General features: G+C 47.5%; 1 protein-coding gene across 3 annotated transcripts in view; it reads right to left on the reverse strand.

Moving 5' to 3' along the window:
• Nucleotides 1-174: 174 nt before the first annotated feature.
• Nucleotides 175-25363, reverse strand: part of Zfand3 (zinc finger AN1-type containing 3) — a 203823-nt gene continuing 178634 nt past the window's right edge. For all 3 annotated transcript variants that reach the window (XM_038341748.2, XM_038341746.2, XM_038341747.2), the window contains 2 exons: nucleotides 18859-19026; nucleotides 175-2196 (listed from right to left, as the gene is read on the reverse strand). In XM_038341748.2, the coding sequence (XP_038197676.1) occupies nucleotides 2042-2196; nucleotides 18859-19026 (323 nt within the window). In that variant the 3' untranslated portion in view covers nucleotides 175-2041. The remainder of the gene's footprint in view (nucleotides 2197-18858; nucleotides 19027-25363) is intronic.

Here is a 25363-nt window from a genome sequence, read left to right on the forward strand (position 1 = left end):
ACCACCCCCTGCAGTGCCTGCACTGGAGCCTCCAGGCCTCACAGACACTAGGGAAGCAGCCGCTCACTGGACACTCACTGGGCAAATCCCCACCAGCACGAGCACTGCACAGCTCGTTCATGTCCTGGCCATCGGGGGGCCCTAGGAGAACCACCGAAATAGACAATCCAAATGTCCATATGATTGGTTTAATTTTTTTTCAGCAGGAGAAAAAAAAGAATAAAGTTACAAGATTCTTTTAATATTTTTCACAATGTTAAACTAAAACTGAGCTCTAGGCTATGTGTGTAAGTCAATCTAGGACACAACGGGTTAAATAAGATTTCCTCTTTAAAGATACAAGAATTTCAGCTTCCCTTACATTTAACAAACTTCACAGAACAGATACTGCAGGGAACAAGCCCTTCCTCCCTCCCCAGCTCTCCCAGCAGGCTTGAACCTGGCTGCGATCCCTGGGTGCACGGTCCCCAGCACTCCCCTCCCAATGCTACTGGGACACAAGGGACTAAGTAAGAAGGGCAAGTGGTGCCTCGCTGAGGATGGATGGCCATGTGGCCAGAGGGCTGTGGCTTAACAACAGTGGTAAACGCTGGGCAGACCTGGCCCCTATGCCCTGGGCTGCCCTAGAGTGAGGCGCTGGTCTGGGTCCTGAAGCAAGAATTAAGGCTGGAGATTCTGCAGTGGGTCCCATCTGGCGGGGTGCAGAGTGGATGTAGGGTGTGAAGAACATGATTTCCTATTTGGAATTTTGGATCAAGACACTGTATTTGTAGATCCACCATTCATATGGAGAGCAGACCTTGCTCAACTACACAAAGAAAGTCGCTGGGCTAAACCATCCATCAGCAGTCAGGCATGGACAGCCCCATGCCAAGCCACCAGGCTGGGACAGATGGCGCGTGTGTGGCACTTAGACCTGATCCAGGCTTTCAAGGGAATCCCAGCATCTACCCAGCCCTGCCCATATGACTGCTAATGGTTTCTATCCAGCCCCACGTACCTACCCCATTCAGGCCCAGTCTGAGAGCTGCCTCCCACCTTAGCCACCACCAAACATTCTAGAGAGAGCCACACCACAGTCCTGTGCAGCCCACTGTCTTCCACCTTCCTGAACCTACCCTGAGGTGGGTGGCCTGTTAGTCCTCAGACTATGGCTGCACTGAAACAAGTGGAGACTCCTGCCAGGAAGGACAGAAACTTTCCCAGATTCTTGAGGCTATGAAACATCTTTTTTAAAAACTCCAAATACAGAAATCTGCTTGTAGGTATAGGCCTCAGCCACAGGGCTGCCACGAGCAACACTCTTGCTCTTGGCAAGCTGCAGCCAGAGCCAGTGGGTCATATCCACGGATCCTGTGCAAAAAAGCTGGGGATCATGCGTGGACTAATCTTGAGTGGAGCTAATTTTCAAAGTGAAGTTGTCCTCCTTCTTGTGGGACAAGTTTCCCCCACAACATCAGGTGAAAAGCTTCCTCCATAAAAATCTATCCCCACCCCCCACTTCCAGCACTGAGGGAGAGCGAGGCCACTGCCTAGCCCAGCCACGTGGCCAGTCTCAGCAGCCTCCCGTGGCCAAGGCACCGCGTGGCCATCAGGTCCTGCTGGGACCAAGCAAAAGTGAAGAGGTGAAAGGCCGGACACGAAGAGTTCCTGTCAAAGCCGCCGTGTGACTGTCAGGCCTGCGCCTCCTCTCGTGACTCAGTCCAGTCTGGACACACTCCATCCGCTTAAGGCTTTTGTAAGTTTGACTCCAGCAGTGACAGGTATGTGTTGTTTTAAATCCACTAGCCATGCTCAAAAAAAATATTCTTCATGTTTTAATTTTATACAATGGCTAGCAGGCACCTTAGTAACCAGCCAGAAATCAATTTCATCCACCATCAACCCCTAAACTACAGTACCAGGATGGCTGGCTAAAGAAAGGAAACGGCCGGCTGTAGTCTGACGCGTGCCCAGTACAAGGTGTCTGGCTGACTTTGTCCTAAATAAGGCTAACATTAGTGAACTAAGAACAGCGTCGTGTAGTGGCCTTGCGTGGCCTTCAGGAGCACCCCTCCCCGATGCGCTGGCAGGAGCGCCCCACTTTCCGGTCCAGTTTCACCATTTTCATGATGGCTTCCTCGCGGCCGCGGCCCATATGGTCGAACGTACAGTCATGCTGCTCAGGGAGGCGGTGTAACATACAGAACACGTAACCTGAAGGCAAGGAAGCAGAGGAGACAGATCATTTGGGGCCTCGCTGTCATCTGCAAGAAGTGGGTGCATGGTAGGGGATGTGGGATCAGTGCAAGGCGTCATGCTGCTGAGCACCCAACCTCTAGCATAGGCCCAGCACTTCCCACCCCAAAGATCTGCAGCCTCCCCTGGGAAATGTGAAGGTTTTGGTCTTGTCCCAATGAAGCAGATGAAGAGGGAAAACATACAAGCATGAACTCCCAGCAGCAGCCAGGACCCTGTCCCCTTCTGTCCCCAGGTGGACCACAGCGCAGGACAAGAGTTATTGGAAAACATTCTGGTTCTCAGGCCAGCTGGGGTGTCGAGGTCAGGAGAGCAGCTTATAGCTAGCCCAGCTCAGAAGCCCCTGCAAGCTGTGGTAGCCACCACAGGACAGACTTGCCGGGCTGTGCTGGAGTCACACCCACAAGTGAATGGGGCTCCTAACTGAAAATGTCTTCCAGCCCTGGAAAAGGTAACACACAGGAGGATCCACTGCCGGAGTGCTGTGATATCATCTGTAAGGATCCTGTGCTCTAACACCCTGAGAAGGCAGAGAGGAGGGGCCTAAGGACTCCAATATGGGCGGCCCTCTGAGGTATAGGTCCAGGGGAAACACAGATTGGCATACGAGAAGAGCAAGTCCGAGGCCAAAGAGGCCTGCAGAGCAGGGAGAAGTGCAGGTGGACAGGGTGCTCTTCAAAGAATGAGGAGGTCGCCTTCAGGGTCGAGACATCAGCTCTCAGTGTCTGCAGGTAACTGTTCCCTCCAGCTCCCCAGTGAAGCTCTATTGCGCTGTGGTGTGTGCAGCCCTCTCCAGAGTCAGGAGGAGACTCGTGCAGAGGACCACTGCAGAGCCAACTGGTCCCTCCCCTGTCCTCCCCACACCATCCTGTGTAGCCATGCCTCCAGGCCTGTGTGCCTCAGCAATGATGGCAGGCCCTGATGGACACAAACATGTCCTAACCTGTTCTCCCTGTGTCTGGAGCAGCTCACAGGGGCCTCTGGAGACAAGGCCCTGAAGGTGGAGGATTAACTCAAGATTCACTGACCCTAAATTTAACCATTAACTTCACACAATCTTGGAGGGAGATGTGTGTGGAAGGGGAGGCCGGGTCTTAAAAGACACAAATGCCAGTCACCCTGCTTAGCAGCTACTTCCTTACACTGGGTACAAGGGCACATGCATCCAGCTGGTGGGCAGAGGGCACAGCCTGGGCTATCCACTGTTGGAGAAACACGTTATTAACTGCTTCCCAGGGAGAGCAGAGCAATGTGTTTGGCTCTAAATGGGGACTGGGTTTAAGGAAAAGAACAGAGATGCAATCTCTGTCTCCTGAGAAGCCGATCTCCCACTTGGTCGAAAAGCAAAGTTAAGATTAATGAGCTTGTGTGTCAGAGTTACTGATAAGTTCATTACTCCCAGATATTGGATACCAGCTGTCTGTCTCCTGAAGGATCCCATAGCAGTGCCCATGTCCTGGGTACACATTCTTCATCTAACATGCTAAATCATCTTTCAGGAGCAAAGCCCCCACCTGTGAGGGGAAGCTGCTGCCAGGCGGGGGCAACCAACAAGTGTCTCTGTCTCTAAGCCCTGGCATAGTTCTGTGCATGCAGCACAAGGGCAAGGGCTACCTGATGCCCCTCCCTTCAGGACGGAGGGGGCTCGCTCTCTCCTGAGCTGGTGGAGCTGTGGCAAAGCAGCAGAGATGGGGGCAGCGGGAGCTTCCGGCCTAGCTCAGACCCCTTGGTCAAAGCAGATCCAGAGGGGAGAGCTGCAGTGTGGCCCTCGGTGTCCTTTAGGCCTGTCCTGCACTCCTCTGACAATGGAGACACACTGGCAACCCCTGTCCACTAGGGTGCTTAGAGTTGAGAGTCTCCATTCCACGCCCTGCATACCTGTTGGATGCAGCCAGAGGCCTGGCTTTGAGCTCTGCAAGCAGGAAACTTACTGAGCAGCAGCTGCACTTCCGGAGTGCCGGCAACATGGGGACGGACCGGAGGAGACACTTGGCCACTTCTCCATGACCACACCCAGGTTATCAGATGTATAGATTATACTCAAGTCCTGTCATGATTACTCACCGGTGGAAGTTACGGGTTGGAACTTGTCCCTGGTGCTGAGGAGGCCCGAGGCCCCAGGCCCCAGGCCGGCACTGAATACATCCTGCGCCATGGGTAAGCACTGACTGGTAGGTGGAATTCCATTGTTTTTAGAGTTTTTTTTTTCCATTGGTGTTTTGTCTGCATGTATGTGTGAGGGTGTGAGATCTTGGAGTTAAAGACCGTTGTTAGCTACCATGTGGATGCTGGGAATTGAACCCAGTTCCTCTGGAAGAGCAGTCAGTGCTCTTAACCGCTGAGCCATCTGGAATTCCATTTTTTAAAACAAAGGAAAACGGAAAGTTTATTACAAGAAAACTGCAGTCGAGCACAGGCCAAGCAGCTGAATTAATAAATCTCCACCTTCCCTTCTTGGGAACACAGACCTTTCCAGAAAGCGCTACAGGGGTCGCAAACTCTGCCTGCAAACTCAGCACTTCTCTAAGTCATTTGTTAGAAACCAGAGGGTGGGGTAAGAGGGCCACAAATTCTAGGAGTCTCAGAAACAGAGGGAGGACAAACAGTTTTGGGTTCTTTCTTGAAAAGGTTAAAGGTGGCAAACAGCTGTGATGCCATCTCTGTGACTTGCAGAGCAACAGTTCTTTTCCTCCCGGCTCCAATGAGACTCACTCCTGCATACACGGAGCTCCACTCTCCTTACACAAAGTGCCACCCCTCTCCCGCCTTGCTCAGGAGCACACAGTTCTGGAAGCAGTTTCAGTGTACTGACTTTCCCTCACTATGGTGTAAGTGGCTGCCAATAATTGATGCTCACCCCCAAAACAGAACACCCAGGTGTGACAACCTATACAACCCCAACAGGCAGCATGGTATCTGTCCTGTGCTACAGAGCCAGGGAAGTTGAGTTTCTTGGATAACAGCTTGAAGCTGGCGCTCCTCCAAGGTGTCTGAGCAATTTTCAACAGATCTGCACAAGGTGCTCAAGGTGCTCAGGACTGTGTGTGAATGTCTCTTTTTTGGAACAGACCCTTCATTAAGAAGGGAAGTGAAGAGGCAGCTGGATTCTGAGCACTTTGTTTCCAGGGCCGTGCCTGCCTTCCTCCTCTGGACCGCATCCTCTCTATGTGGACCAGCCACTGTCCCTGTTTCTGAAAGGCCACTCTGGGAGGCTCAACCACAGACGTACCAGTCCCCACAACCTAGGATGTGGGCTGGAAGGTCTCCAGAGGGGCTGGGCAGTCCCACTCTCAGTCTGAGACCTCTTCAACTCAGTGGCCATATCATGCTAGGGTCTGCCCAAGGCTGCAACTGTGGGGTAGCATGAGAGACGGGGAAGGACCAGAGGCTCAGGACCTGCTGCAGAAACTTCTGTCTACACAAGAGTTTTCAGAGAGTAGACAGCGGGGCTATCAGCTCACTCGCCCTGAACATGGAGTGGGCAGAGACGGGGCTGGAGTGATGGCGGAGTGGTTGAAAACACAGACCACTTTTCCTAAAGAAAACCTGGCACCAACCGTGACAGCCCAGTTCCAGGAGACGCCCTCCTCTCAGCTCCACGAGCACCAGAGATGCATGTGGTGGGCACACACATGCAAGTAAAAGACACAATTTAAGTAGAAAGGGAAACCTGGAGCCCAGGTTCAGCACATCTGGATTAGACACAGAACACATGGCTCCATCCAACCATGTGCTACATGTGTGAAAACGACATCCTGTGGCTGATGTGTAAAATGCCATCTGTTAGGAAGCCAAGTTCTACTCTCACCCAAAGCCTTCAGCACTCACAGCCATAGCTAATGTCACAGGGGTAACTGTTCTGGGCCTGGACACTGGGAGCATGCACAGATGCCACAGTAGGCAGAGAGGCCATGGCAACCAGCGCTTTGTTTGAAGAGTTTCCAAAACAGCAGAGCAGTATTCTCTGCTTCACCCCTGAGCAAAGACTGATACCTGTGAGTACCACCCTACCTAGTGCAGAGGTGGCCTGGGGCAAAACACGGCAGCCACATCACAGTTCCCTCCTCTTAATGTTCCTTGCCACTAACTACAGGGATAACTACTACAAAGGGGGCAGGGCAGAGCTGGGAGCCCAATCAGCATCTCTCTCTCACCCTAGGATCTGAGCAAGGGTTAATGCTGCTTTCTTCTTGGATTTTGTATTTAACCCACACCTGAGTCATTTTCTTCATCTATCGCCAGGTGGAGGTTCTATGGTGATTTGCAAGAAATTCATCAGTATGGCTATAGGAACTGGCCTTTTCAGGCTCCCTCTCCTCAGCTGCCCAAGGAACTACCTGGGGGCGTCTCCCTGGAAACCTGGGAACCCCTCTAGGGTCAAGTCTCTTGACAACCCTCAGATGGCTCCCTAAATTAAGATATATGCTTCCCTGCTCCCATATCCACCCTTCCTGTATCCCAAGCATCCCATTCCTCCGAGCTCCCCCCATTCTCCCCTTCACTACTTACTGGCTTCATCTCAGAGCAAGCACACCATTTCAAGGTGGCAAAACCAGGCAGCTCTGAACGCTCAGGTTTTAATTAACCAGGCATTTGCTTTCCAGCAGGTCCCCCACTTGGAAGCCCCCATGTGCTATTTAATACTGGGACAGGACAAGCCTCAACTGCTCAGTGTTTCTACCTCACTTTTACATCGCCCTACTCATCTGAATTTCAAATTGTTAAAGGCTCAAGTGGACCATAGAAACACTGACAAGCCTGAAGAGGGGCACGCAAAAGGCTCTGTTGGTGTGCAGTGAGGCAGCAGTGTGCAAGCTGCCCACGGAGGCCATGCTTACCAAAGGCCATGCTGTCCAGTTCTGACTCAAGTCAGCCTTACAAGTGCACAGCAAGCAGAACCTATACAAGATCCCTCAAAGCTCCATGGAGCCAGCTTCAAATCCCAGCACAGTGGACATCAAATATAACATCTAAAGTATCATTTTAAATTAACAGTGCTGGGGATGTAGTCCCTCATCACAGCATAAAACCAAACACGGTGGCACATGTCTGTAATTCCAGCACAAAGAAGGTGTAAGAGGGCTGGGCGGTGGTGGCGCACCTTTAATCCCAGCACTGGGAAGGCAGAGGTTCCAAAGCAGAATGTGCTTTCCCCCGAATCAAACGCCTGAAACGTACAAATGCTACATAGGCCAACAAAATGCAATTCGAGGCAGAGGAGACAGGAGCCTGAACTCAGAGCTCATTTGTACACTGTTGGGAAGGAGGCGCCTGGCACATTCATCTCAAGCTTGAGAGCTAGCAGTAAAGGTGGACTGTCACAGACCACCCTGCTACAGGCCTTTCACTTACTGCTTCTCCACAACTCCAGTCAAGAAAACCTCCCCGATGCTCTCACCCTGTCTTAGTGTCCCCCGTTACCCACGACGGACCCTCATTATATCTGACCTCTGTTCTCTGACCTCCCACCTGCCACCATGAGGGAGGGGATAGAGTAGCATCCATAAAGGATGCTGCACGAAAAAGGAGGGGCAACTGGGCTCAGCCATGTAAAGCTGAACTTTATTGACAGGAAATGGATCACAAAAGTTTCCACCACAAGAAGTGACTACCGCCTCTACGCCCTTGGGAGCTCTCCCACGTGTCTGTCTCTCCTCTCCGTGGGCTGCAGTAGAGCAATGTGGGTCAGCAAGATGCCTGCTTTCGGGTGGCACACCTGCTTTCAGTGGGTCCTGATATGCATGGTGGTCTCTTTCTGAACCTCCTTGTCTTCTATAAGATAACAGCACAGTTTCCACAAGACTGGTCCACAGTTGCAGTGTAGGTGAGGGGAAGTGTGACCCATCCAGCCCAGACTAAAGAGAAGCCATCCTGGCTCAGAGACGCTCAGAAGCTCCTGCCAGGCTCCTGCCCCCAGGAACTGAGCCCTGATCAGACACCTCGGAAGCATCTTTGCAAGCAAGAATAAGCTCATTCTATAACTCATGTCCGTACGGCAATGAAGTCAGAGGGCATCAGGCTGAAAGGCCACACCCTCCTCTCTAGAGCAAGTATCTCCAGCTCTCTGCTACGTCCCCCATCTGATACCATGACAAGTTCCGTACACGGGATCCTGGGTTCTGTCAGGATGACCCTTGAGAGTGTGTTACGGACACTGAGTCCCAGACTCGGGCTCCAGCTGCAGCTCCGACTGGAGTGAGGCTGAGACTCCGGGACTCTCACAGTGGCTTCTCACTCCGTCCTCACAGCGGAGGCTGGGCTCAGGTTCTGCCCACCTTACCTTACTTCTCAGTGGAGACTAAGGTACTCGCCTCCTCCCCAACCACAAACCTATTTCCAAGGACTACTGATGCATGCTAAGTGCCAGTCCAGTAAAGATTCCAGTTGAGGAAATGCAAACTGCAGAGAAGCCTCATTTAAATATAATGAAGACTACCAGGAACCCTGAGATCTTCTAAGGACAAGGAAGAGCGGCTCTCATAGAGTGAGAGTCTGGCAGGCAAAGGCACAGTGGTTCCAGGTTTGGTCACGAAGGGAACTTCGCATCTGAGATACTAGGCTGGAGTGGTAAAGGGTGCAGGAGAGAAAGCAATGGCTGTGGTGGTCACTGCCACAGTTGCACACAAGCTGCACCAGCGTCAGGCAATTTTATGTGAAATTTTTAAGGTGAAATCTCTACAGGGTGTGCACGTGCTCATGCTCAAGACTTGCTTCACAAACCTCCTTCAATCACATTCTGGAAACCTTACTCATCGAGGTGGGGTCTCCCTGAACTCACAGCATGGACACGGCTGGTCCTGGCTTGCTGCAGGACCCTCATGAGTGACGGAAGATGACCAGACCAACTGCTACGCCATTTCCCCAGCCACTGCATGCTTTTTTCTTCTAGTAACTCAAAAAGGTCACCATGAGATGTGTACAAGTACACGTTTCTGTATTCACAAAATCCTATTTTCAGAATCAGTAGTCTCACATTTGCTGTTTACTCTTGAAGATTGGCATTTGGGAAGAGAAACTGGCTTCCTGGTCCTGGTTTATTTAGTTTATGTTAACACACTTCCCCTGGAGGGAACAAGACATGAGTTCAAATGTGAAATCAGACACAATAGCTGTGAGCAGACCACCCACTGTCCAGACTTTCACAGCAAGGACACCAACTGGCCAGCATCAACACTGACCACTCTACAGCTCAGGACACCTGTTCCCATGATTCCTCCGTTTTTGGACAGCACCTTGCTCTTTAGAGCTGAGAACTGCTCAGGGCTGGGCCTTCATGAAACCCTCTCTCCAGGGTTTAAGCTCTGCACATGCTGACAGTTCTAAACGTTCTGTCTGCAGTGCCATGCCTCTGCTCTGTTGTCTGCTTGAGACTGGCATCTTCCCGACTTTGCACATTCAATCTGTAAGTCTAGTGGATCCTCTTCCCAATACTGAGTGTGTACTCTCTCCCACAGCTACCCCACTGGGAGGCAGTTCCCATGATCCGCCACCATGCACTGTCTTCCGGGTCAAAGCCTTCTCACAGCAGCACAAGGTAGGTGCTTTCTGCCTGTGACCACCAAACTCATTGAGTGAACCCTGTTTTCCTACTGACTGCATCGCCTTCCTCCAGGGCAGTCCCCCATGGCACCTCTCTCACACACACCATCCTGGACACAAGTACCTCCCACATGGGCTTGTGTTCGTGTGAGCCTCAGCTTCAAGGTCTCTTCCTTATGAAAAACCCCTATATTCTCATGGTATCTTGGATGATTTCAATTATTTGTTACAACTGTAACTTTAAAGATACCTGTGCAAACCTTTTCATTTTAATGTCTATTTGGCTGACTTCGTAAAACCAAGGACCACAATTCTGTAAGTCCCCATGTGCCTCTGGAGCCTAAGATAGTGCTTGTTTCTGTCAAAGTCAGAGGTCACAAAGATAATGTGTCGTTTCAACATAAGGGACAAGAACAGGCCAACAATGAGTTTGAGAAGTTGACTGGGAGTTTGAAGTCCTCACTCTCTCCTCTCAGCAGCCACCACCAGCCCAGCTCCTAGCATCTGTGCTTGCCCATGCTTTGTGATGTCATCCTTCGGACCTCCCTGCCTTCTCTTAAGAGCCCACAGAGCAAGGGCCCCTGTATAAAATCCCATACAGAACAGGAGCGTTCATTGGTACCGGACACTGAGTCACTTCCTAGAAGAGCTCCTATATGAAACTGTGGTCTCCACAGACACTCCCAGGTGGACTGGCCACCAGGAAACTCCCTGTGCAGTGCTCAGGACAGAACCTTATTCATCAAGCCTCCACTGATTGACATTCCTTACTTCATAAATGGCAAATACCCACTCTGCCACTGGTCATGTCAGATCCCAGGCCCCTCTTCTTCCCTTCTTCTCACAGACCTTACTATCCTAATGAGTTGCCCCTCTTTCCATCGCATGCAAAGCTTCCATGGCAGAACAAGCACAGCAACAATGGGCTAGATGCAGACACACCAACGGCTCCATCACGGCTTGCTAGAGCCCCCCCCCCCCTTAGAGCATTTAGAAAGACTTTGGGTCATATGGGTAAATGTTTAGGGTAACTAGCCTGAGATGTACTTGTTTCATATTTGTTAATTCCTCTTTGAATATAATAACAGAATACTGAATAAAATAAAGTTTAACAAGAAGACATCTCACTTTCTGTTACCCTTCCTAGAGGCCATGTCAGCATGGCCACCAGCCCTTACGTATTCTTGAGAGCCATACACACCATCATTTCTACTTCTCGCCCCAAGATATTACAATGTAAGTCAGGTCATGTCACTCTTGTGCTTAAAACTTCAATGCTAGGAATAATGAACTGGCCAAGGCTGGTAAGCCCCTAGGTGGGCACTGCCATCCCACTCTCCTGCATTGGGCTCCAGTCCCACAATGAGAACCCATACTGGCACATGCTATATTCTTGGTTCAGGGTACCTCCTCCCAAATGTCCAGTGTGACTCCCGCCCTCATCATTGTTACTACTACTTTTTTGTTTGTTTGAGACAGGCTGTCTCTGAAGTTTTGGAGTCTGTCCTGGAACTAGCTCTGTAGACCAGGCTGGCCTCGAACTCACAGAGATCCGCCTGCTTCTGCTTCCCGAGTGCTGGGATAAAAGGCGTGCGCCACCAATACCCAGCTCCCTGTTACTTTATGATACCTTGGTGATGCTTCCACCTGAAGTAATTGAAGTGATCCATGTCTACCCTGTGTGCTGCACACCTCCCCAAAGAGTAACAGCACCAGAGGCACAGACTCTCATTCTGTTCTTCTGGAACTCAATGAAGACAGGCACATAAATAACTTTAACAGATGACTTATTAAAAACAAAGGGATTACTTCTACCATAAATGGACATTCAATGTTAGAGGACAGCCAGAGAAGCCCAGCACAAGTACTTCCAGTTTCACGGATAACCAAGGTGCGGCAGGTACCATTACTGACTGATGTGGACACGTGTGTTTGTGCACTAGCAGGTTCATTTTCTACTGCTGGGATTACTCCGAGCTTCTCCTCAGAGTCACATGGACAGATAAAGATGCCGTGAGGAGCTCATGGGGATCACAAGTAAGCTGTATGGACAGCAAAACCTCATTGGAGGCCCCGACAGATGTTCACGTCTCCCTCTCCCTAGTATTTTGGTCAGTTACTCACAGATTCAACAGAAAATTAATCCTGGTATAACAGTTCAGCTCCAGGGAAGAGCGATTTAATTGGAGCAAGAACATTAACATAAATCTGGGTCCTTAACTTGTAAATCTCTTCCTGGATAGATTTGTAACTTGGCAGGGCACAGTACAGAGAAGCACATCACACTGTACCAATGACGAGGACTCAGGTATCTCTCAACCTGCCACATGGCTCCTAACACCTTTTGCTTCTCTCGTGTATGGTAATTTCCACCAGAGGGATTTTTGTCCTTTTGGGAGTATGGACAAGACACATCTTCCTCTTAATCATGGGTATCACACATCCCAGCCTTGGGCATATGGGAGTAACTTGAGCCTTCATTACCAGACTCCTGCAGGATGGGTCTCCTTATCTCACCAGCCAGATTAGTTCTGGCTAGGGTAGATGATCTCTACTAGCCTGTGTGCTTGAGTTAAAGACAAAGTTAGAACACATGAACTATATCCAAACCCACTGATGATGCTCATCTGAGCCAACATCCAAACTCAACCCAGAACTGAAACCTTTTTCTTTCCAGTAGCCTCTCAACACCTGACACCAGTTCCATCCAGCTGCAGGTGCCATCTCTATAACCACTGATGCCCTACATCTAAGCCACACTCTTCCTTAAAGCCTTACCTGTAGACACCTGTCTAGAGTCTTCCAGGTGGGATGAAGCCCTGCCCATATGCTCTAAATGTGTCTTGGAGCTTGGTAACAACTCTGGTGATGGGCTGTCTGGTGGTGCTTTTTTAAAAATAAAAACATGTGTGCATGCCTTCTTATCAGGCCTAGAAAATCACTGCATACAAAACCATTTTATGGATTCTTGGATAAGTAGCTGGCTCTAGACAGGAAGAAGTAATCTCATGATTTAGACACATCTTGCTATGCCAAAGAGTGAGGACCTGAACCTTCTCCTCCCTCACCACCTCACTGTAGCTAGGAGCCTGGTTGAAGGAACTTCAAACTTCAAACCTGGAACACAGTGAGTAATGAAAACATTGTATTGACTTGTAATCTAGTGGGGTGGAGGGAGGCATCCACCAAAGCCACAGGTAAACAAATGGGAAGGAAAGAGGCCCCACTTAGAGAACATTGGTATCAAATGGCAACTGTGGAATCAAATCATTGTGAACTACACCGGCCGATTCAGGCAAGATTCACAACTATGCACCAAACCTCAAGGACATCTTTTATTTGTTATTTTTGAGACAGGGTCTCCCTATGTACCTTTAGCTGGCCTGGAACTTTCTAAATAGACCAGATTAACATCAAACTCATAAAGATCTGCCTGCCTCTGTCTCCAGGGTGCAGGGATTAAAGGCGTGCCTAGCCTCCAAGGACATTTTGTTGGTCAGGGCATTAACAGATTGTCAAAGTATTTCCCACACGTTCTTATCAGGTACACTAAGGAAGGTGGGAGAGCTTGGCTGGGGTGTGCATGTGAATCAAATAACGTCAGTACTGAGAGCTCATGGACACCGAGCGTCCCAGGGGGAAACTGAGCAAAACATCACCACAGAGCAGTACTGTAACAGACGACAAAAAGCAACTAAAATCATTAAGAAACAGGCCCTAAACAAGGGATGTTCTAATTTTAAAACCCATGAAAATGTGTGTGGACAACAGAGGGTCATATTTTAAAGGGTGATATTGACAGATTCAATGCAATGCCAAACAAAATTCTTCAAAGACCTCAAAAGTACGGAACTCAACTTCATATGGAAAAGCAAAAACCCCAGGATAGCCAAAACAATCCTGTACTATAAAAGAACTCCTGGAAGCATCATAATCCCTGACTTCAAACTCTACTACAAAACTATAGCCTGGAGGACCAATGGAACCAAATAGAAGACCCGGATATCAATCTACACATCTTCGAACACCCAATCTTTGATAAAGAAGCAAAAAATATCAAGTGGAAAAAATAAAGCATATTTAGCAAGTGGTGCTAGCATAACTGGATATCAACATGTAGAAGAATGAAAAAAAGACCCATATCTATCACCATGCACAAAACTCAAGTCCAAATGGATCAAAGACCTCAACATAAAGCCAGCCACACTGAACCTTATAGAAGAGAAAGTGCAAAGTACACTTGAACGCATTGGCACAGGGAACCGCTTCCTAAATATAACCCCAACAGCACAGACACTGAGAGAAACAATTAATAAATGGGACCGCCTAAAACTGAAAAGCTTCTGTAAAGCAAAGGACACTGTCATTAAGACAAAAAAGCTACCTACTGACTGGGAAAAGATCTTCACTAACCCTACCTCAGACAGAAGTCTTATCTCCAAAATATACAAAGAACTCAAGAAATTGGACACCAAAAGATCACATAATCCAATAAAAAAAATGGAGTACAGATCTAAACAGAGAACTCTCAACAGAGGAATCGAAAATGACTGAAAGACACTTAAGGAAATGTTCAACATCCTTAGTCATCAGAGAAATGCAAATCAAAACAACTCTGAGATTCCATCTTACACCATCTGTAAGAATGGCCAAGATCAAAAACACTGATGACAACTTATGCTGGAGAGGTTGTGGGGAAAAGGTAACACTTCTGCATTGCTAGTGGGAATGCAAGCTGGTACAACCCCCTTTGGATGTCAGTGTGGCGATTTCTCAGAAAATTAGGAAACAACCTTTCTCACGAAGTAATACCATTTTTGGGTTTATATCCAAGAGATGCTCCTTCGTGCCACAAGGACATGTGCTTAATATATTCGTAGCAGCTTTGTTTGTCATAGCTAGAACCTGGAAACAACCTAAATGCTCCTCAACCGAAGAATGGATAAGAAAAATGTGGTACATTTACACAATGGAGTACTACACAGCAGAAAAAAAATAACGACATCTTGAATTTTGCAGGAAAACGGATGGAGCTAGAAAACATTATTTTGAGTGAGGTAACCCAGACACAGAAAGACAATTATCACATGTACTCACTCATAGGTGGTTTTTAAATATAAAGCAAAGAAAGCCAGCCTACAAACCACAACCCCAGAGAACTTAGACAACAATGCGGACACTAAGAGAGACTTCACACAGATCTAATCTACATGGGAAGGAGAAAGTAGAAAAAGACAAGATCTCCTGAGTAAATTGGGAGCATGGAGACCTTGGGAGAGGATTGAAGGCAGAGGGGAGAGGCAGGAAGGGGAGCAGAGAAAAATGTAGAGCTCAATAAATATCAGTAAAAAGTGTATAATGAAAAAATAAAAGGTGATATTATAAAACAGAAAGTTTGTAAGAATATTCTACATTAAAACAGGCTAAAGATACTAAACCTACCATCTCATCATGGACCAGATCCTCACTGACGGAGAAAGCAGTTTTGGAAAAAGAACATCACTAGAACAACAGACACAAGTGGAACATGGGCAGTGGTGTGCATTCCCTGAAGTAGGCGTGCGCTGCTGTGACTGACTCTGCACAAGAGTGTGTCTGTCTGTTTGTGCCAGCAAACAATTTAGAGAAGGGAAGGCCATGATGGTCACAACTAGCTCAGATGGTTCGAGGGAAAAATATATTTTCAAATAGAGTTGAAAACAAGAGCTGGGAAGCACTGCTAATTTGTTTGGATGGTCCAGAGAATCTTTTTTTTGAAAAGCTTCTCAGACTGAGGGTGTTCAGTGTGGTATCAACAGTCACATGGGGCTTATTTCACTCAACCAGAACCTCTGGGCGTGGGCCAGCAAGTATGTCCCAACACGTCGCCCCGCTAGTTCTCACAGTGCCACACGGGGCTCTAGTCTATGAGCTTAGCCTATGTGTCTCTTACTCCTCACAAAACTAAGTAAAATGCTTTGTATCATCATCTCAACACACACCTGTTCCTTTGGTCTGACAGCGAGGACAGAGGCAAGGACCTCAGAGGCAGGTGGAGACAACAGGCTGTAGAAGACCAGCCAGAGCCATCATGTGTTTTCTGAGGTAAACAGAAAACTTACTTTGAAATCCATCAGGAAAGTGAGATTAGCATGAGGTCATAAAAGCAGCACTGCCGTGTGGAGTTGATTGAGTCACTACATACTAAAATATGCAAAACCATACACAGTTCTTATTTGACAGGTAATTCTGTGGTCTTGAGAAGCAATGCACAGGATCACAAAGCCATGCTGAGGGGCGACAGCACACAGCATTCAGGTGCTGTGCATGGCCCACACTCAGTGACAATGGCCAGACTTAGACTCCTCCAACAGGAATGATCAGTTTTGTTGCCCTGTCAAGTAGAAACGCAACAGGCAAACCTATTCTTTGTGACTGTCTTCTGTCCTGAGAAGTTAGGCTGTGGAAGATGCTCTAGGATGCAGGCCCGTCCCACCCACACCGCAAGCCTTTTCTAATTGGCAGGCAGGCAGCTTTCACAGGAAAAGAGCGTTCTTTTGGTGGTGTTGACTTAAAGGTTATCTAGTCACAGTGAGGCAGATTCACCCCTTATTGAAAAGGCAGAGAACGTCCTGGCAATTAACAATTCCTATCACCTACAGCTGTCCTATGTGAGAAGGCTCAGAACTCGCCTTACAAATTGCTCTTTTGAAGATCAAAGGGAAGCTGAACGTGTCTATGTGCACTCTCCATGAGACTGTAATTTAATGGAATTTTTAGAGAAGGCTTTGCTAGCAGTGCTTGGATGACAGCCCCGGGGCGGAGGATTCGGGGAGCTTGGCCACTCTTCCCTTTGGAGCGTCTTCTCTGCCTTTAATTGGCACCTCATTAGAAATTAATGAAAATGACATCCTCTGTTCTTCTTGCTCTAGGCATCGCATGCTACAAAAAGGCCCATCACAATTCATAACACATTCAATTTCTATAGCAATAGCTCTTAAGCATTATTTATGAGATGTGAATTTCTTGTCAGCAGTTAATAACCTGTACCGAATGGAAGGGGGATGGGACAGAAAACTGCAAACATACACAGAGGATCATTTTTCTGCAGTGGAGAAGTGTTCTGTTTTGAGTTCAACTACTCTGAGTCTTCACATTCAGTAGTAAATACCCTCTAACACCTTCCAGGATGCTTAGCGTCCTACCAACACGCCATGTATCTTAAGGAAATCAACACACAACCCACCTTTTCCATGAGGAATAAGCAGGCAGGCAGGAGGGAGGTACATAAAGCAGTATGTCAAAGCGAGTCCAAGAGCTGTTCCCCTGCTGTCCTTATCTTTTAAACAGTGGCAGGTGACTCAGTCATTTCTTTTTTCTGGGCTCCTGGTAAAAGCTCTCAGTGAACCAGAGTGAACTCCAGCGCTCTAGGAAGGCCTTTCTCTGAAGGGCCTTTCATCTTGGAACTGGACAAGGGACTATAAGCTGTTAGGTAACTGAGAAAGAATGAGGATCTATGGTGAACCCTACTTAAGAGACCTGGTCTTCTGGGCAGGAGGCGAAGAGCTTGTGGCTTAACTGAGACACTCTCATGGTACTGGCCACAGGAAAAGGCACAAGGCCATCTAATAACTATTTCTTTTACTTTTTTTCAGCTAGATGCTAAGATCTTTGGAGAAAAAAAGCGGTTTGCATCAAAACTGCAGGGCAAATGCAGAGCCCTGGAGTTTCCAGCTTCCAAACTACTTTGAGAACTCTCCCTTGCTTGCCTGAGGAGGGGCAGAAGCATTAGCAAGCACTGGCGAACCAACTGCTTTATCTGTCTCAGCAAGTCCTGCATTCCACCAAGGACCCAGTCACTTCTGAGGAGGAAACAGGGATATTTCTACCATTCTAACTAGAAGCAACCAGCTATATAATAAAGGAAATAGAAAAAAATGGCCAGGGACGCTTCTCAACACAGCTCTTGAGTGAATCGCTGAAAACCACCACAGCTCACCTCAACAAAGAAATAAGAATCTGCAACCTCAAGGGATCATATAGATCTTTCATTATAAACTGAAGCTACCAGACCCCAAGAGTTCCTTAGCTCGCCACAGAAGCCAGCCCTGCCTCATTGGAGCACACCATGGCTTCAGTGGACAGTGTCTGCTCCCAGCAACCATAACTCTTCTCTTTATACTTTTCCATGCACACCCTACAGCAGAAATGAACATACATACATGCGAGCGACGAGAGAGAGAGAGAGAGAGAGAGAGAGAGAGAGAGAGAGAGAGAGAGAGAGAGAGAGAGAGAGAGAGCCAAACACAGATGGGTTCACACCAAAAGTAATAGCTGTTCCAACCTAAGGCTCACAAGAAATCAGTCCATACCCTGCTTCCCCACTTCCCCACAGCACAGAGGACAGACAATGCTCCCAAAAGATCAACTTTACAACTACACATGGTCCTACAAAATACAGGATGTCCAAAAAGTGAAGGAGAAGGGAAAGCCCACTTCCTGGAAAAGGAGATGGAGAGTTCTCAAAGGCTAAAGTCAGGCTCAGAGCCTGCCAGATGACACTTCTGTTCCACAGACCAGTTCTTCTCAAATTTCAAAAGTTCTTTTCATGTTTCAAAGTTAGGAAATAAAAATAGGGGCATAAAAACTGTAAGTGTTCCTAAAATAACACAGCTACAATTTTACCTTTGTGGCATGATATATTGGTCAAAAAGAAAAGTGGAATGTTGCCTATACTTTGTTCCAGTGTACAAGCCATACAGTTGAAAAATTACATCCATGTGCAGAGCCTTGAAAAGTAGCTGCACTGGAAAATCAAGTCAAGGTGTTAACTCAGCGGATCAATGAGGGTTCCAGAAGAAGGACTTCTCATCAGACCATAACTGAAAAGGGGTGTGGGGAGAAAGTATCTGCTAATAAAGGCTCATCTAAGATGAGTTCAGTCTCTCGGTTTCAAGGGACACAGCACAGACTTAAGAGTCTGGTTAATTTCTAAAGTTATCAATGGAAAGGATGTAGAGTGTTGACCAGGGAGAAGTGGAAGCAGCAGCCATGTCTGAGACAGCATGGGATCAGGAAGGTGCCTTAGGGAAGGGTGCTCACCACAGCGACAGGATCCCAGTTCCTGCTGCACCAGCTCCAGCTTGGTCTGACACTGGAAGCACCTACGCCGACTCTTCTGCTTCGACCGGCCGCTCTCCTCAGGCCGCTCAGTGCTCTCTAGTAGTCTTGGCCGTTTCACAGGTGAAGCCTCGTTGTCAGACTGTGAATCTAACAAAACAACACATGTGGGAATGGGGATTAGTGCCTGTCGGGGCAGACAAGACAGTCCAGAGTGGTGCCATGGTCCTGCTCCTGACCAGGAACTCCACCAGTGTGAGTGAGCACCGGGACAAGCACGTACCTCCGGACAAGCCAGCCTGAGTTCAGGGTGGCACAAGTTCAACAGAAAGCAACTCTATGTTGGATTTCTGGAACTAGATGTTTTCACAAGGAGAGCATTCCAGATAGAGATGGGACCCCACTTTACAACACCCCTATTGCACAGAACCCCAGTGCTCACCTGCACTGGCTATTTACCTATTCCTGGGTATTTAACTCATCCTCATGCAGGCATTTCATTTCTGTTCTGGAGTCAGGGTCTCCAGCCCAAGCTGGCCACAAATTTGCTATGTATTAGAGCAGTGGTTCTCAACCTTCCTAATGCTGCAATGTTGTCGTGACCCTCAACCATCAAAATTATCTCAGTGCTACTTCATAACTGTATTTCTGATGTTATGAATCATAATGCAAATGTCCAATATGCAGGATATCTGATATGTGACCGCTGTGGGTGGAGGTCAAAGGAGTCAGACGTTATGACCCACAGATTGAGAACCTCTGTATTAGGAGATGACCTTTGAGCCTCTTGGTCCAAAGACAAAGTTTATAAAGCTGGGAGAGAAATCGAAGTCTCTGTGTGTGTCAGACAAGCACTTATGAATTTACATCCTTGCCCAAGACTGTAACTTTTTTTCTTTAAGACTTTATTTTAAGCTGGGGGCGGGGAGTGAGGGACAGGGAGGGATAGCATACACTTTTAATCCCAGCACTTAGGAGGCCATAGCAGGTGGATCTCTGAGTTCAAGGCCAGTCTAGTCTATAAAGCAAGTTACAAGACAACCAAGGACACATATAGAAACCTAGTCTCAAAATAACAACAACAAAGATTTCATTTTTAATTACGGGGATGGGATACACAAGAGTACAGGTGCTCATGAAGGTCAGAACAGTGTCAAGAGTCCCCAGAGATGGAGTTACAGGTGGCTGGGAACAACTGATGTAGGTGCTGGGAACTGAATGCAGGTGTGCAGCAAGAGCAGTGTTCAACACTTAACCACTGAGTCATCTCTCCAGTCCCAAGACTATAATTCTTCAAAAACAAACAAAAAAACCCAGAAACACCAGATTATACTTGCTGTGCTTCAGTGTGATTCTACACTCGCACATGATCACTTATGGAAACTGAAAACTAGTTCTTCAGAAACATGAACACATGCCAGGTTCTGGTATTGATATAAGCTGTACTTGACAGACAGGAGTTCTGCTTGTTCATGAGCAATGTCTCTGCCTGCACTGGGTGAAGGAGGGGCTATAGAGGAAGAATTTGGCACCATAGACCAATGACATCTCTAGGAAGGTATGATGAACAACAATTTTATCCTTATGTAACCCTCAGAAAATAACTAAAGTGTAGCCAGGATTAAATAACTCCTGTCCTCGGCCCAGGCTGGCTGGTCAGAAGTCACTCTGAGGAACATACTTGTTCCAGTGTAAGCAGTACAACCAGGAAAGGGACGCTGGCCATCTTGCTCACACATGGGGCTCCTATACCCACAATGGCCACCACTGCTTCCTGGGAAGGCAGCTCTCTGGCCACAGCTCCAGGGTAGTTTTGTGCTGTCACCAAATCTCACCTACCAGATTTATTTGCTGTGGTCAAAACCAGTCACCCACCCAGCCTAGATCATCAGGAAGCCCTGGACCATCTTGCTGATCACCTCCTTGCTTTAAACCACTACCAGCCCTCCAGGAAGAGGTTTAAGTGCTTATCAAGAACCTCAAAAGGAGCCGGGCGGTGGTGGCGCACGCCTTTAATCCCAGCTCTCGAGAGGCAGAGGCAGGCGGATCTCTGTGAGTTCGAGACCAGCCTGGTCTACAAGAGCTAGTTCTAGGACAGGCTCTAAAGCTGCAGAGAAACCCTGTCTCGAAAAACCAAAAAAAAAAAAAAGAACCTCAAAAGGTACTGCCACTCTATCCTCCCAACCTCTCTCCCACCATGTCCTGCTTTCTCCCTCAGTTCCACCTACATGCACCTCCAGGCTGTCTCTTAGTTCCTTTCCGTTACCCCTGCACAGCACTGCTCATCCAGGGCTACACAGACCCCTTTAAGTCTCTGCTCCACAGGGACATGTCAATTTAGTCTTGTTCCTGGATCATCACGTGTGGGTCACCCTGTTCCCCACCCACACTATCCTGGTCCTCTCTTTTCCTGCCTCACATTTCTCCTGGGAGAGTTAGTTTTGTTAATCTGACCAGATAATCAGGGATTAGTAAGGATGTGTCTGTGAGGCAGCTCTGAGACAATCTGCTGACAGCTCCACTAGTTTTCAAACTCTAAAGAGACTGGGTGGGAAGTGGTACAACTGTGGAAAACAGGGCCTGGCTGGGGAAGGAGGTCACTGGGGTGTGTGCCCTGTGGGGGACCATCTTCCCCTGGACCCTTCCTGTGTGTCAGGATGTGAGCTGTTCCAGTTGCCCTACCTTAGGCAATAAAATCAAACATCCCTTCGCTCTTCTTGGGGGAGGCATGTTCACCTGCTTACTGATTGATATGCCTCCCATTGCTATACCAGGCGCTGGTTGGAGGAGTAAATCCTCTCCAGGCAGTACCTGTTTTCTATGTGAGGGGCTGTAGCATGGAGATATAAAGGCACAGGCTATCTCTGTGCCTTTCCCCAGCCCACTCTGTGTGGAATGTAGGCTGAGCTTTAGGGTTCCAACAGCAATAGGAGGACAGTGTGCCCACAGCGCCAGCCCCCGCCCAGTACAGCAGAGTAAGATGCACTGCACCAGTCTTCACAAGTACAAGTGCCATTGCTCATCTCATTCAATTCTTCAGTCCTGTATGACATCTCCCCCCACCACAAACCAAGTAAACAATGGAAGCAAGTTCAGTCTATTTCCTAGATGTGCTGAAAGCAGCTGTCCAGACCCAGTTAGTGTGGTTCCTAAGGCCACCACACAGGCAAGGCCCCCTCCTTCTGCCACCACAAGAGCAAAAAGCAACAATCTAAATGTAAATCGTTACAAAGCAGCCAGCCAAAAAGCATTCACCCCTGCATGAGCCACACTGCTCTCCTGGGGTCCTTTTCCACAAAAACAGCACTGTTTGTGATAACAACTCTATATACCTGGCGCAAACCCTGTACTGCTGGTCCTCTTTGAAGTATTTAAAAAAAAAAAAAAAACATTTCTTAACTTGGGATGATAGGTGTGGTCCATACAAAATGGAAGTAAGTTGAAAATGTCTATATTTTAAAATAATTTGGGGGATTGAGGAAGAGGAGGGTAGAGTGTGTGTTGCCCACACCACATATGTGGAATTCTCTGAGGTCCAAAGAGGGTTTCAGATTCTTTGGAACTAGAGGTACAGGTAGCTGTAACCCAAGCTGGTGTGGGAACTAAACTCCAGCTCTCATAAGAGAGCTGTAAGCTCTCTGTACCTACGAACCTTCACTACAGCTTAAAAACTTTTAAAATCAATGAAAAAAAAACAGCATTGTTAAAGTTGAGTATAGTATCAGCACTCAGGAAGTAAAGGCAGACAGATCTCTGGACATTCAAGTCAACCCAGCAACTTCCAGGCCAGAAGGACTACATAGTGAGACCGTGCTGATAAATAACAAATAAACTAGTAAGTAAATAAAGCTGAGCCACAAAGTGATACCCTGCATGAATGAATGAATGAGCAAGTTAAACACAGAAGGTATGCATGGTGCTGATAATGGGCCTCTTTTACTCATATCTGACAGGAACACATGCTGGAAAAAGCACAGAGCTGGAATCCAAAGCTCATTTGAGGAGTCTGGCCACAATGGCTAAGTAAGCCATCTTCTAAGGAGCACACACACTTCCATTTCTAGGGGAAACTAATTTCAGGTGTCAATAGAGCAAGAACAAAGACCTGAGGCATATGACGGCATCAGGGAGAAGGCATGAGGAAAAGCATTTGCTTTGCATGTCACTGTTCCTGGGAAATCAAATTTCTTATCGGCACAGTCTTACTGCCTGGTGTCTTCACTGAGCACCTGCTTCTGATGGGGTCCCTCAAAGTTAAGACAGTCCAGGCTATCAGCCTATATGCCCAAGAGTGTCAACAGTAACTCTAGGGAACAAATCTACACGGTCACTCTGACTACTGTAAACACTGAGAAGTTCTATGTTCTAGTAGGCAATATAAAGTAAGTATTCTTGGGATAGCAGGTCTAAGGCAAGCCTCTGATGTGGCCAACAGTTTCTGGCTACAATGCACCAGCCATCCTAAGGAATTACTTGTTCCTCTTAGGGTCCCAGCAACTCTATCAGCCTACAACCAAATATATCTGTGTGTAATCAGTTGTGCTGTGAACAGCAATCTTACGTGGCTCTACACCAGTTGGTCTTAATCTTCCTAAGGCTGTGACCTTTTCATATATCTGTACAGCTCCTTATGTTGTGCTGACCGCCAACCATAAAATTATTTCATTGCTACTTCCCAACTGTAATCTTGTGACCATTATGAATTGTGATGTAAATATCTGATATTCAGAATATCTGATATGCAACTCCCATGAAAGGGTTGTTCAATCCCAAAGGGGTCGAGAGCCACAGGCTGAGAACCACTGCTCTACACTTAGATGAACTGCCGTGCCCAGCAGACTGTATCCTTAGAATCACAACACTCTTCCCGGATACTAAGGGATCCATGGAGTTGAAGCTCTGGGATACACTGGCTTTCTCTGCCCTCACTGATGGTCTATATTAAAAGGAAAAAACCCATAGTGTCCCCTAATGTTACCTAATGTGAGGAGGAGTGGAATGAAGGTCCCCAAACTGCATGCTATACGCTGCCATCCAAGTGGTTGAGTTTTATTGCCGCTTCTTGGTGAATCAAGTCATTCTCTGACATTTTCAGACAGGTCAAATTGGTGTTTTAATTAGAAGCTAATGAAATAAACAGGAGTCTATAGGCTCAGCATCATGCCCATGGAAGAATTTTGTATCTCCTCTGCTAATTATTTAATGAAACACTGTGCCTGGGGTAAGTTGCCTAAGTAAGAGAAACAGATGTCTAGTGTGGAGATTCTAATTACATAATAATGAACTAAGTAATTCAACTATTCAATTATAAATTTTAAGTCAGCTAGGAAAATACGACCAGAGAAGACCCAAACATGAGCTAACACTAAAGGAGCCATCTACTGTTTACCTGGAATCAACTTTGATTAATTTGCTTCTAACTTCAGTCCCTCTAACGTGAAACATTTTCAGTTTTAGGAACAATGGCAGAAACCATCTAATTCATCTATTTGCATATGCTGAACTTGGGCAGTAAGGGTTAAATGTGGAGAGCAAGGCGAACAGAAATAACTCTCACACTCAGCTTTAACTGTCAGAGGAAACTCGTCCTAGAAAGGAGCATGCTCATTAGCAGCAGGAGGAGCTGCAGTGGCAAGCTAGACGTGGTCCCACCCCAGGAGTTAGGAGTGACTTCTAATTAAGGTCCTTCATAAAGAGCCAACAAAGCAGATTTTCTCCCCAGAGTGCTTCCTCTTGAGAACTACTCTAGGCTGGGTATATTCACACAGGCTGCTGTAGCCCACGCCAAGTCCGCTGCTCTTGTAGACCCCATTCTCCGTCAGCATTTAACAAAGACACCACGTGAGAGTTTCTAAGAAAATTTCACCTGTTTTACCTCCATCCAATTTTTTGGTCTGAAGGCAGCCACTACTCAATGTGTGACAGAGGAAACAAGTACCGTGTTTTAAAAACAAATGTCTACAGAAAGAAATCCCCCTAATTGGACTTCGCTAGCCAAGTGCAGACAGTAACTAGCACCGAGTCTTTCAACTCAGGAATACATTTACAACAGAAGCCTGACGGCAACAAACAGGGTTGCTGCTTCTCAAACTGTTTTGTCTCTGACAGAGATCCACGTTTGTTCCTTCCTGTCACTGTTCTTGTCTTTATTACTCATGTTCTCTCCTGAAAATTTCCAAATGAATTGTGTCAGGCCTGTCAAAACTGCATCCTAGCTCTCTTACTCTCCTGGTGCTATGCAGCTGCCAGCTCACGCCCACCCCAGGCTGCTAAAAGTAGCTGTGGCCTGCTGACATCTCAGGCAGACTCTCACCCTCTGCTCCAGTCAGTCTGCAACACAGAACCCCAGAGCCAGAGACAAAGAAAGCCCCGAATCTCTCCGCCTACACCTTGCACATGGCTAAGAAAGAGAGGAGCCCATTTACTCTCAGGCTCTGTGGCAGCTTTTGAGGTACTCAATATTTTTTTAGCAGCTATCACAGTCTCT

This window comes from Arvicola amphibius, chromosome 9 (assembly GCF_903992535.2).
Source record: "Arvicola amphibius chromosome 9, mArvAmp1.2, whole genome shotgun sequence".
NCBI lineage: Eukaryota > Metazoa > Chordata > Mammalia > Rodentia > Cricetidae > Arvicola > Arvicola amphibius.